The sequence below is a fragment of the Notothenia rossii genome (assembly GCF_949606895.1).
Source record: "Notothenia rossii genome assembly, chromosome: 2".
NCBI lineage: Eukaryota > Metazoa > Chordata > Actinopteri > Perciformes > Nototheniidae > Notothenia > Notothenia rossii.
The window spans coordinates 31,015,356-31,030,195 of record NC_136904.1 but is presented as its reverse complement, the minus strand read 5'-3'; the positions used below and the strand labels follow the sequence as shown (position 1 = coordinate 31,030,195).

Sequence of the window (14,840 nt, the reverse complement as noted above, 5' to 3'; positions counted from 1 at the left end):
CAATTTCATGTCCAACGTGTTTCTATTACCCACTAAGATCAAAAGTTTATCCACCATAAGGTGTTGCCGCTCTTTGTTTTTTGACTTTATTCGTCATTTGCAACGTTCTTATATATTTTAAACTAACACCACTAACGTAAAACCAATAGTAGTAAGGAAAATGGAATAAAATAACCTGATGTGTCATTTAAGTGCTGTCAGTGTTGATTTCCCATGAAGACATGTTCTCTGCTCAAAATGTAACTGTCTTATTGCCCGTCTGTTTTTATCTCATGTATATCTGTCCTCTCGGCTTCTCTTCCCTCCTCTATAATAAAACACACCACTGCTACTCCGCCGTGTATACCATGCTCGGTCGGAGGTTAAGAGCATCTAAATATAAAGCCGATGGCTACAGAGTCAATCTTCTTACTTATCTTTTCATCTTCTCCTACGATTAACCTCTCTTTGCCACTCATCCACTGTTTGATGCTCATGACTTTTTCAAATAAATGTTTTACTCTAGAGTCTAGAGTGAAGAATCTAGAGTCTAGGATCAAAAAGTTAACCGCTGTCCAAACAATGAACACATGGTTCACACAAAGTGAAGTGCATTCTTTGTCAAAAATGTAGTGCAAACAATACTGTTGGATACATGGTGGATTTATAACATTAGGAGCCACAAGTTTGCCTTTGTTTGTATGATCGATATGTCCAAATATGCACAGTATCAACAGCAGTGAGAAGAAAATGCTTCAAGTTTTTCGATCTGTAATACAGAATAATGTGTGTTGGAGATTTTTGCTTCAATTAAAATGCAGTAAATGCGACTTCAAAGTGTAAAACTGACAAACTAAATGTTAAAACTATTTAAATGCAGTAGCTGGCCGTCCATTTCACACCTAGGCCTTCACTAGTTTCCTACCTGAATCAATCCATCTCCACAAGTTATAGATACAGAAACGCAGTATAAGAGGAAAGTGCATCTCGGACAGGTATCTAATGTAGCGAGAATGAATGCCATTACTAAAGCAAGAAACCCAAATGACACAATTCAACAAGTCTTCTTTCACTGCAACCACATGCAGTCATAATAAAGGGCAAGAAAATATGAAAACATTTAAATCAAAAAGTAACTTTGACCAATACATTGGATTATTTGAACACAAAATCCATCCTCCTTTCTTTCCTCCAGAAGAGTTCAATTAATCTGACTAAATGTTGTACAGATTATCTGAGTTTTCAGTTCCAATAATAAATCCTGTTCTCACTCCATGGAGGCTAATGCTGAAAGTCAAGTCTGTACAGTCGAATTTCAGGCAACACCATTGTGGAGCTCCGTTTCTCTGCGCAGTTGTACGTTAAGCTGTAGATCCATTCGAGTTTCCCCTCACTTTTCAAGAGCACTGTTGCTTGTAAGAGTCCAGCCGTGCTTTGGTGCCTCGCTGCTGCCTGGGTTAGACAACTCAAGTTGGCAAACCCTTGATGGGTCCAGACACCAAGTCGATCATTAGCGAATATCAGGCATTCCTAACATTAGAGTTCGCAGTGCTCGTCGGAGGCTGTGAGCCAAGGTACCGCTCGTAGCTAGTGAATTGGAAGTGGTTACTAGCTTCACCAAATCAATTTCTCCTCTGCTGTCAGCCATTGTGGGTTGAAAAAACAGATTCAAAATCTAACCGCAAATCTGATTGGTCAATGCAACAGTTTCATTGCCATTCATTGTAAGCTACGAGTGCCCGCACTGTTGATTCTGAAGGCCTCAGGGCAGATTCCTTTGACCCAGCAACACATTCTGACTTAAATACGATTGGATAAAAGCTCCAATTTTAAAAACCATTACTGGACGCAGTACAACTGATACAGCACAGATACAAGATATAAAATGAAGAGAATAGATTATTAGAAATAATTTAATAACTGTCGTTAATCAAATGTTAATGAAAAAACATTAAAAGGTTAGTCGGTGATTCAGATATTGTTTAGGCCAGCAGAGAATGCCTTGCTGGCCCTGACGGCCCACCATTATTTAATACTTGACTGTGGTCACTACAATTGATCTTTTAATTCAGCAGCTTGTAAATGTAATTTAGATGTAATGTTCACAGACTATCCGGTATAACATCAAACACCTACATCATTTTTTGTCTGAAAACATATTACTGTGAATGGTTCTTACAACATTTTCCGGATATTATTTCAAGGTTGGGCTGCTATAAGAAAAACCATGAAAAGATCAGCAGGCCACAGTATTCTCTAGTTTGGGGATTATTTTAACTATGTGTGGATTATTTCCATTTCCTTTAGCATACCGAGATGTCATAAAGTCGCTGCGTTTCCATGTTGGGATAATCCACAGGCGGGGAGGAAGTGAAGCCCAGCAGAAAGCACTTAGTGCTCTCGTTTGCATTCTAATGGAAGGAAACAGAAGGAAATGTGATATGCTGTCAGGCTGCTTTCCTTCCTCTGGCTATAACAAAGATTGATGGAGTGTGTGTGTACTTGAGCATCTTGTACTTTATACCACAGGAAGGTCACCTGTCCACATCACTGCCACAGACGGGGAGGGCTGTCCACACACACAAACAAGCTAACAAATAGCTTTATAGGACTATTGAGCAAAAGGAATTATTAGCTGTGTGTGATTGAAGTGAACTTTTATTGCATCTACTGTACATGAAAAGGCTTTACAAGGCGGGTGATGAATGGGCTTTTAAATAGAAGGTGCTCTCAATAAAAAGAGATAGCGCCCTGGTAGAATTAGTATTTATTTCTGAGTTTACAATTGGTGCAGTGGATTATCACAGGTCTCAGATCAGAGGGATCATCTTTTCACTTTGGGTTTTCACTTTCAGCTCTTCTTTCATTGTGGATCCGTCATCGAAATATGTGTTGTGCTAAAAAGCATTGTCGTCACATTTAAATAAATAGCATTAATTTAAAGATGGCAAATATGGCAGGCAGGATTTTGGCAACGTACTGCATGTAAAACAGTTTTATTTCCCATTTTCCCATTTAATTTAGAGAGCACATTCATGCTCCCTATAGAATGAACCATTCCCAGTTCCTTCATGCCATTGTGAAGATAATACGATGTTGATCGATGGGAAAATTCACAAGTGCACAAAACATTTCAAAAAAGGAAGAGAACAGATTTAAGAGACATTTAGATTCAAAATGTATGAACATTACATTTGAATCTTAACAAATAGTGAATATTGCAATACCGCCTCCAAAGAGTCAAAACTATTATTTATTCAAGGCGAAGACAAGAATCTGACTTTTTTTACAAGTCCACCCCTCTCTTACTCCGGAAATTCCTGTTCATCTTTGGCTGCACTAAACAAAAAATACACAAGACCTAACCCCCAAAAATGGTATGATAAAGTATATATATATTACAAAAGATGGAGACAGTAGGAATGGATAAATGGAGACAAAAGGATTTCCGACAACACTTAATTGCATGCCGGAACAAAAAGAACATTGCTTGTAGTTCAGGTTGGCAGTGACAGTTTTCAACACCTGGAAGCTAAATCAAGCAAATGAAACTAATGATCAGCTGTGTCTGGATCAGGTCACTGAAATGAGCATTCCTCTTATAGGTTGTCTTTTCTATAGGTTCATTGTTATGCTATATTGTTCTAAGATATTTCCCCACACTTTCCCACACATTGTTAAAGCTGAGAGTAGGCAGGTCAAGTATAACCATAGTTTTTAATTCCAGATCTGTAGAGAGTCCAAACTGTGAAATGTGTGTCACTATCCTCTGTGACTTACAGAGAAGCCAAAGATAGATGAAAGAGAGAAAGAGAAAGCAGATGAAATAAATGTTGAACATTTTCATTTTCCATTCAAAAATGTATTTAAGATGAAAAGAAGAATTGCAGCTCTTAAAATACCTTGCAGTTAAAGTGGTTGCAGTGAAAAACCTTTTGTCACTTTTCGTCAATTATGGACAGTGTTGGAGTGTAGAGCAGAATTACGGTTATTAGGAAGGAGTGCAGCAGAGGCACCTTTTGTTTGGCCATGTAGATATCCAGCCAGACATTATTTATGTTCCCCTTCCAATGCTCTATCTTCAAGAACAAGAACATACTTATTTGTTTTTGCAAAGCAGGGCAGTGTACTGAATTTGTAGTCTAAAATATGCCTAAATTGAAAGTTTGAATGTCAGCTATTAAAAAGGAATACATTTAATGAATAACTAATCTTCTCTTATTTTGATTAAATCATTGTGCCATAAACAATATATGTTGTGCAAACCAGAACAAAATCCTCTCATGTTGGCAGAAAAGTGATGGGATCTAAATGAATCCCATCTCAATTTATAAGTCTACAGTAGAAATGCAAGAACAATCGTTCATCGTGAATTGAGGATTGTGAAGCCAATGGAATCAATTTGAGAAGTTCTGTTCTTTAAAGAGGCCCTATTATGCTTTTTGGGGTTTTCCCCCTTTCTGTCGTGTGTTAAATAGGTTTGTGTGCATGTAAAGGCTCTGCAAAGGCTGAAATCCCATAGTTTCCTCCAGAGGAAGGCCCCTTTTAATAGATTTTGTAATTAAATCTGGATCACAGTTACATATATTTAAAAAAAGATATCGGAAGTATTAAAAGTTATTTGGTTGAAATAAATTGGGTTGAGTAAGTTATTGATGGATTGGATCTCAAGGAAACCATGCCACCATGCAACAGGCCCAAGCACGCAGACGTATGCCTTCTCAGGCACACGCGCAGCACTGCTCTTTTGTTGAAGGGTTAGCTACTCTCCGCCACCAGTCACCTTTAATCTTGGTGTGTTTCAGTGAGATGTCAGAGAGGGAATCTTTTGGTGTAGCTCTGAGCAGATCTCTGACCTGAGAGGCTGACAGAGGGCAGCCCCCCCAAGCAGCTGTCACGTCTTATTACCAACAGGCTAACAACACAACCTCAACACAAAATGCTAAGCGACTCAACCTGACTCTCTTTTTTATCTGTACAGAGATAAACATGTGTACATTTTTAAGTGTGTGTACACTGACTAACAAAATATACTGTAAATGAGTTACAACAACGTAAACATATATACAGTGGGGGAAAAAAGTATTTAGTCAGCCACCAATTGTGCAAGTTCTCACAGTTAAAAAGATGAGAGAGGTCTGTAATTTTCATCCTAGGTATACCTCAACTATTAGAGACAAAATGAGAAAAAAAAATCCAGAAAATCACATTGTCTGATTTTTAAAGACTTTATTTGCAAATTATGGTGGAAAATAAGTATTTGGTCAATAACAAAAGTTCATCTCAATACTTTGTTATATACCCTTTGTTGGGAATGACAGAGGTCAAACGTTTTCTGTAAGTCTTCACAAGGTTTCCACACACTGTTGCTGTTATTTTGGCCCATTCCTCCATGCAGATCTCCTCTAGAGCAGTGATGTTTTGGGGCTGTCGCTGGGCAACACAGACTTTCAACTCCCTCCAAAGATTTTCTATGGGGTTGAGATCTGGAGACTGGCTAGGCCACTCCAGGACCTTGAAATGCTTCTTACGAAGCCACTCCTTCGTTGCCCGGGCGGTGTGTTTGGGATCATTGTCATGCTGAAAGACCCAGCCACGTTTCATCTTCAATGCCCTTGCTGATGGAAGGAGGTTGTCACTCAAAATCTCACGATACATGGCCCCATTCATTCTTTCCTTTACATGGATCAGTCTTCCTGGTCCCTTTGCAGAAAAACAGCCCCAAAGCATGATGTTTCCACCCCCATGTTTCACAGTAGGTATGGTGTTCTTTGGATGCCACTCAGCATTCTTTCTCCTCCAAACACTTCTAGTTGAGTTTTTACCAAAAAGTTATATTTTGGTTTCATCTGACCATATGACATTCTCCCAATCCTCTTCTGGATCATCTAAATGCTCTCTAGCAAACTTCAGATGGGCCTGGACATGTATGCAGGGGGACTTGTCTGGCACTGCAGGATTTGAGTCCCTGGCGGCGTAGTGTGTTACTGATGGTAGCCTTTGTTACTTTGGTCCCAGCTCTCTGCAGGTCATTGACTAGGTCCCCCCGTGTGGTTCTGGGATTTTTGCTCACCGTTCTTGTGATCATTTTGACCCCACGGGGTGAGATCTTGCGTGGAGCCCCAGATCGAGGGAGTTTATCAGTGGTCTTGTATGTCTTCCATTTTCTAATAATTGCTCCCACAGTTGATTTCTTCACACCAAGCTGCTTACCTATTGCAGATTCAGTCTTCCCAGCCTGATGCAGGTCTACAATTTTGTTTCTGGTGTCCTTTGACAGCTCTTTGGTCTTGGCCATAGTGGAGTTTGGAGTGTGACTGTTTGAGGTTGTGGACAGGTGACTTTTATACTGATAACGAGTTCAAACAGGTGCCATTAATACATTTAACAAGTGGAGGACAGAGGAGGCTCTTGAAGAAGAAGTTACAGGTCTGTGAGAGCCAGAAATCTTGTTTGTTTGTTATTGACCAAATACTTATTTTCCACCATAATTTGCAAATTAATTCTTTAAAAATCAGACAATGTGATTTTCTGGATTTTTTTCTTTTTTTGTTTGTTTTGTCTCTCATAGTTGAAGTGTACCTAGGATGACAATTAGAGGCCTCTCTCATCTTTTTAAGTGGGAGAACTTGCACAATTGGTGGCTGACTAAATACTTTTTTGCCCCACTGTATATATATATATATATATATATATTATTAATTGTAGTATTTATGTATCCCATGAATGGATAAACCGTTTAAAAATAACATTTGTATTAATTTGTTATATAGGTTTTTTTGTGTTACATATTTACTTACTGATTGGATTAAAAGGATGACTGGCAGATATTCATGACCAAATAGCAAGTATTACAACCTTTGCAGAACATTTTGATTCAAGAATATATAATAAGAAGAATAATATAATAATAAGAATAAGAATATATGAATCTCTGTCTACCCTAACTCAACTAAAACTAAATGTATTCTCAAACTAAAGACCATTTTCAAATGGAATTAGAGGTCAGGGGCTGGCACCCTTAATTGGGCATTGAAGTCCATTTCAAAGACAGCTTTCTTTTTAATCTCACGTCGGTTTGTTTTATTACAGTTGCGATTCTATCACAATCATACAAATATGTCCACAGACCAACACACAGCCTTTTGGAGAATATGCCTGTTTTTTATCTGACCAAGACTTTACTTAGAAGATCAAAATCTCTTTGTTTTATTTATATGTATTGTCTTTAAGCATTTTCAGCCCATCAGATAGCTGTCTGCAGTGGTAAAAGTCAGTGTGAAGGTGTAAAGGAAAAAGGGAGATAAAACACACAACCTTCCCTCATGTCGAAAATATGCATCCATATCGGCGAACTGCATGAATAGCATTTACTTTCTTTTGAAATACATAACAAGCTCCGCAAGCTGACAACTGCAAATATATTCAGCAAAGAGATCTGTCCTTATTAAAGTAATGACGGAAAGCAGAGAACAGCTACTGAAATAGCCAAAATGTGTCCGCTTTTATGTTATACATTTTTATTGAAGCCGAACTCAACAGAGTCTTGAAGCGCATAAAAAAAAATAAAGAAACTGATGCAGACAAGAAATATACTTTACATTTTCAGACGTCTGTCATTCACGATGGTGCAGAGGCCCCAAGCCCGTTTTTCAGGTTTCAGGCTCGAAAATGACATGCCCAGAAAAATGACCATATCTTCCCTTCTAAAAGGGTTAAATTAATAATCTTTTTTCTCAAAGTAATGATAAACCTGTAAGTTGGATGTAGAAGAGTCAGAATCAATATAGATGTTTTTTATTTTAAAGAAAATTCAGATTGAACATGGTAAAAAACTGTAAATTATAGTGTCCGTCCAAAAGATATTTTGTACTTATAGTGAAAACTAACCTTAGATGATGGGTTAGTAGACTAAAAGCTTTAGGAATCCAAAGTACAATATATAATAAGTACCCTGTATCAAGATTGATGCAAAACAAGTGATATTTTACCTTTTTAGACAGATTTAGCAAAGAAAACCTCTTCTGGGGCCATTTGGGTGGATTTTCCATATCTCTGGCCCCCCTTCCTCGATTTTGACATGTGACATATCTTCCTGACCTTTAGAGCCAATAGAATCAAAGGGAAATTGTCCCATAGACTGTCATGTTAAAAAAAACCTGGCGTATCTGCACATTCAATCTTGCTGCAGAGCTCTGATATCTGGAAACGGAAAAGCAGTTTTATTGCTTATGGATTATCAGAACATTTCAAAGGGGACACAGACACATTGGATTACTGCACCATCGTTGTAATGCCATTGAAGACCAGTTTTGACCAGACAAAGACCAAGGTAAACCATGTTAGCGTTTTTGGCTACCTAGCGCCACATGTTTTGATGTAGGTTTTTGTTATTTTCTCCACGAATTTGTAATCTTTGAGTGTCGAGGTGGGTACCAATAGATTCTGTGTCTCCTTACGACCATAAACGATGTGTTGGATGTGCAGCTAGGATAAGTAATAAGTAGGGATGCACCGAATATTCGGCCACCGAAAATTATCGGCCGAAAATGGTTAAAAAGGCCCTTTCGGCTTTCGGCCAAAAAAATATCACCGAATGTCAGAGAACAGAGTGACGTTGATCATACTCCGCATATTTGTCCGGGTGTTTTGATTTCAAGTGGTGGAGTAATCCCGAAGTGGTGAAAGTCTTTGCAGTTACCCCCCCTCGAGAAATGTCAACTGAACACGTTTTACAAATCGCAATCCGCGCCTCTCTCTCTGATATTTTTAAATATCTCCAAGCGGCAGACATGTTGGCTGTGAGCCAGCCGCGAGCATCGTCGCGCGCCGTGCCTGTCGTTGTGTTTTGATTACGTCATCACAACAAAACGTTAGCTTACCAAACTTATAGGTGCATTTGTTGTTGTTGAAGCCCTGGCTGTTACAGTCTTTATTTACACTATTTTGGTGTAGGCCTACTGGCCTAGATGTTTATGCAGTTTTAAAGCAACTTGGCTTTGTTCTGAATGCACTTTGTTGAAGTTATCCTACAGAGAAAAGAAAATGCACTTGACTTGGAATTAATGTACTGTATGCGTTCAAAAGTGCTGAATAAATGTTTTATGGACCCATAATAGTGATTATTATTTAAGTTAAGTTTTGCCATAATCATGTCTTTTTCCATAATCAGGTAGCTGAACAACATTGGTAAAAAATGTATACATTATATATATATATATATATATATATATATATATTTCTATTAATCACTTTCGGCCTTTCGGCATTCGGTTTTCGGCCAACTGTTTCCTATTTTCGGTATCACTTTCGGCCAAGAATTTCCCATTCGGTGCACCCCTAGTAATAATGGTGCTAGGAGTGATTTTCGGTGAAGTAATAGGTTAGCATTTTTCGCTCGGGGCTAATTCAGAGGGTCAGTGTTAGCATTTTTTTGTTTTTTTTAAGAAAAGAAATGAAAAAGATCAGTTAAATTAGTTTTTTTCCGTTATATGGATATAAATAATTCTTAGTTTATTAAATATGAAGGTTCCTTAGACGTTGTTTCCTGCAAATGACGCGATTTCGGCCCCGTAACCGGGTGCGTGGGGAGATTAAGAAATTAGAAGCTTTGAACTTGTTTGTTACCAAGATGTAGCTTTCCTTGCACTATTGGCGGTACTGCTTTGACACAATACGGTACTGCTTTGACACAATACTGTACATGAATACTCTTAGGATCCATTACATACCATGACCAGTGCCTGCTGGTTAAACTATTACACATTTAATTGTCGATTTGCTTGAAAAATGTGGGCTTTCCCCTCTTCAACGACAACATTAAACATGATCCTATCCAAACAGTCCTTATACTTTTCCCCTATTTGCTATTGATTGCTTCTAGGTGAATGAAGGTGTGACTGAAGGTCAGGCTTAAACCATCAGGGTGTGTGCTCAGGTCAGGTCTTATGCAGCCAGAAGCTAGAGAGCTGCATATGAGAAGCAAAGCTCACTCCATACATAATGGATGAGAGGGATTTGCTCCCCGGAGAAGTAGCGAGGACCTAACGCCTCTGGGCTGGTCATATGTATGCACGCCACACACCAGAAACAAAGCAAGCGGAGTTGAAATAGCAGGATGTGGAAAAGAGAAGTTCAGGAAGGAAACAACTCTGCTGTAAAATGGTTTGATTTCCAATAAACTCTGATTCCTGCTGCGGCAGACAGAGCTGCTGAGATGTTTTGTGTTGGGTAATGTGGGAAGTGGCTGACCCAGCTCATCTGTTGTGGCGGCAGTTTTTCGCTCTGATTTGATCAAATTCTGCTGTTGTATCTGATCAAAAGACACTGATCAAAAGACAGGCAAACAAGAAAGAGAGGAAGAAGCTGAAGTTTCAAGTTTAAGTTTCTGAAAATAACTTGGACTGATGCTGACGCTGCTGTGTGTTTTTGTTTCCTCAGATATTGACGAGTGTGCAGAGGGCCTGATCGAGTGCCACAATCACTCTCGCTGTGTCAACCTGCCCGGCTGGTACCACTGTGAGTGCAGAAGTGGTTTCCATGACAATGGCTCTTACCTGCTCGATGGGAGATCCTGCATTGGTAAGCATACATTGCATTGTAAACATCCTTATCACTGCTTGAAATACCAGTGCCTGAGCGCACCTCTTAATTGCTTTGCTTATCCCCCTATTTCTGTGTTCACAAGCTCATGAATTATGAATACTGTCACTGCGAGGCTTCCTCTTCAGGTCCCTTTTATGTCTGGTCTCCTACATCATAACTTGATTGCCATTCTTTGTCTCATTTATCCTCTTTGAAAATATAGCATGTATGAAAACAGATGCTGGCTTGATGATACAGTATATGGATATATGTGTGCTTTAATATGCCATCCAGCTGGTTGTCAAGCCCACTCAGTTTTCTCAGTTTCTCCCTTCATTATTCTATAGGCTTGCTCCATTTAGAAAGAAAATTATGGGATTATTGTGGAAGATGGGGTCTAAAGATTAAGCACATAGGGTACTCCACTTGGGCAGCAGGAGTGGGTCAGCAGGAATGAGACGAGATTAAAACAAATGAAATATAATATTAATGGTTTCTATGAGTAAAATAAATAATAAGGAGAAAAAGGGCCATTGAGGACAATAAAATAAATGTCAAATAATGAGAATATAAATAAAATAACATAACAATTTATGTGGTAACATAATCATAGAACCCTGAAATATATCATATATATGTATATCTATATTTATATAGATATATATATATAAACATTGCGTTTATGTGCATATTGCTGCAAAAATAGACTTTAAATATAAATAAAAACGCTAGGTCCACTGGCATCAGCTCAACAGATCGATTGGGCCCCTGGGGTATTATTGCTTACGGCCCCCACAGACTATCGGATCACCATGGCTAACGAGCAGGATAATCAGAGGTCTTCACACTTTCACAGCTGGGGATCTAACATGCGCTGTGTATCCCACACACACGACCCTAATGAGATATTCATGAGAAACCCACGTTAGCCTTGTGCTGCTTGAAGATGTTGAAATGCGCCCCTCAGTCACAGGCGCTCCCACAAAACCATAAATTCCCACATAAAGAAAAATATAAAGTAAATTGGTACTCTGTATATGATGAACTGTAAACTAAAGCTTTAAAATTGACTATAAAGTATTTGCCTCTGAATTGTAGTGGAGAAGAATTTGAAGTGGCAACAAATGATAATACTCAAGTTGAATGCACGTAAGTACCTTCAATTTGTACTTAAGTACATAAATTCAATAAATGAATTTGGTAGCTTTTTACCCCCGTTTATAACACAGTGGTTCATGAGGAACAATAGAGCAATAACTGAAACACGAGCAGAGAGAAGTCAATAATATTTCAGCTGCTTATCTCCCCCCCATATCTGTAATGCTACTCGGTCAGATTTTTTATTCTACTATCACATTATGCTCTATGAACAAAGTCCTGTAGTAAGTATTATCCTGCATGTCTTTACATTTCCAGGCACGATTATAAGCTGTTTTTCTTTTACGTTGCCTGGAAACTGTTCCCCTGCTAAATCTATGTTTCTTATTTTGTTGGAGCTCGGTGTCCAACAGTGCGGCAACTCACCCACAATTAACCTGTGGAGGTTAGGAAATGAAAAACAGAAACTCAATACTGAGGACTTCTACATTATCTGAAACAAAACATATTTGAAATGTTGAATACAAAGATTTGTTGTACTTTTTTTATCAGTTTTGCAGATTTGAGCCGCTCAGATGCTGCTAAGTATGTTGATCAAATAACATTGATCATTTTGATCAGTTTATCCTACTGTTTTTTTATTTCCAGGAATGTTTCAGATTTAGTTAAAGGAAATGTATTTGTTTTCCAAATCTGGTAAGACGCCCTTACTGAAAACAGGTTCCCGCACGTATGGTCAAATGTTTACCATTGCAACTGTCTTTGTGTATTTCTGTGCTGAAATATTTTCCATAGATCAGCACAAGTACAGCAGCTTGTTGATTCCTAGTGGTGCACGATAATGATCGGCCCGATAATAGGAATTATGACGTCATCCCGATAAACCCGATAAAAGTATTAATAGCCCCGATAATATACAATATATTTTTTGGGTAAAAAAAAAGAAAAAAATACTGCGGTGTGGGTGGATTGGGATGAGGGGCACTTGTTTTTCACTCGGCTCCTCCCGTTTTGCCAGTACTGTGGTATTGGTTTAGGAAGAGGGGAGTTTTTCACAAATCAAGCGCTCCCTAACTCATGCCTGGCTGTGACGTAAATGGTGTGCGGCCGTGAAGCCGGGACATTAAACAAACATGTCGTCGGTAGTATGTGACTATTTCAAAGTTTCAGAGTTAGATAGTTTGCTTGCTATTTGTATTAACAAATTCAATGCAGAAGTTCCACGAGGAGGGAAAAAGGCAACGAGCTATAATACTTCCAACCTGATTAGTCACCTGAAACATCGCCATCGCTACGATGGTGTGTTAATAGCGTACGAAGACGCCTGCGCTGCTAAACTAGCGGCGAATCCAAAGCCAGCTGCAAAGGGACCGGGGCTTTTTATTTGGGAAAATAAATATGGTCACTTTGAAGAGTCAAAACTGTTCTTGGCTTTGTTTTGTTCATAGTAGTAATGCTCATGTCATTTGCTCACTACTAGTCTTTTTTTTACCACCAGGTGTGCAAAAACTACAGGTACATTTAATATATATATGTATATTATTATCGGGTATCGGTCTTGAGAAGCAGGAAGTTATCGGTATCGGTATCGGTTTCAAAAAACCAATATCGTGCATCCCTGGCACATACATTACCCGCACATCACGATTTTCAGTGGTTCAGCATATGGCAGATGACAATCTGCCTGCAGGAGAGCAGGACCTCAGAATAATAAATATCGTTCAAAAAATCCAAGGCACTGCTTTTATTTTTTTTCTATAGCACTTAATATAAAACTGTAATAGATGCAGCAAACAGGACCGCTTGACTGAATGAAACGCTTTCACTTAACATTTAAATATAAATGCTACATCAGCAGCTCGCCTTGGAATGATTTACTTTGAGAGGGAGGTATGATTTCAGAAGCTTCCCTCCGAAATTGGTTTCACGCAAATGTAATTCTTATGGAAAGTGATAGACAGACGGACCGCATATGTCAGACTAGCATCTCAGTCACCAACTCAAATTGTCTCTTACGAATGTTTCCATCCTCAGATTTCCTGTTCATTCTCAATTCAGAGTTGTTAGAAGGCCTGTCGCAATAATTAATTCAGTTGAACTATATATGTTCAATAAATCAATTGCAATAACCTATATTATTTTTAAAATGGCTTGGTAATATTCACATTTTGGAATTGGAGTGTTCCTTAATATGTTAAACATGAATACAATATAATTTCACAACTAAAACATTACATTAAATGGACACAGGCTCTGAATGAATAATGTCTGATGATGTCCACGTCTTATAATGCCTGGCTGTTCATTCTGGCATCGTCTTGGCTAAAATGTTAGTGACAAAGTGGAAATTAGAAGTCAGCAGGAATCGTTTGGGTCTATTTATCATTTTATAATTCGATAATGTAAAAATGATGGAGTTCATGTCTACATCAAACGATGAGTTAAGAAACCAATCTTGTCCCCATGATCTGTTTTAACTTTTTAAAATAACACTTGAGTCCTGCTGAGGGAATGACTGTGCACATTCAAAAAAACTCTTATTCTCTTCTGTCAGTGTTGAAAAAACATGGCAAAAATAATCAAAATGTCACAATGCTAACTACAGAACATCTTGAGTATCACAGATAGAAGTTGAAATAGTGATTTCACTTATTGGTTATATCAAAGGAAAAACATCAATCTGCAGGGTGTCAAAAACGCAGCCCTTGTAGTTGAGTCCATCCTGTGAGGGCTCATGTGTTTTCGACCTTAATGGTCTCCAGAGCGATGGTGAAATAAAGTGTCAACAATTATTTCTGAAGTAAATTCAAATTCCTGCCATTTTTGGTCAGTCATTTCCTAACCTTACTACTTTTGTGTCACTTTATGGCTCTTAAGCTCCTCCAGAAGTTGCGTATTTAGCAAATTATTGGCAAAGCATCGAATGCTTGGAACATATTAAACACACAAATCAACGGCAGAGAGGATTATGCTGCGGTAATGGTCTGAGAAGAGTCCATGGACAATTCAAAATTATTCTTTTTGGTCAGGTCCAATACTGTATTCCATTGCACCAGGCCAATGGTTGTGTGCACATTGAAAGTGTGTGCAGACAGCTAAGACTAAAGCATTTTTTTCACATTGTTTGTTTTTCTACAAAGAAGTTTCCAATCAGAATGATTTAAAAGATGTTGTAATTA

General features: G+C 38.4%; 1 protein-coding gene across 1 annotated transcript in view; it reads left to right on the top strand.

Moving 5' to 3' along the window:
• LOC307030154 (protein kinase C-binding protein NELL1-like) overlaps positions 1-14,840 on the top strand; it is a gene marked incomplete at its 5' end in the record, with an annotated part of 327,739 nt that overhangs the window by 294,571 nt on the left and 18,328 nt on the right. The window contains 1 exon segment of the mRNA XM_079666422.1: positions 10,420-10,560. Within this exon segment, the coding sequence (XP_079522548.1) occupies positions 10,420-10,560 (141 nt within the window).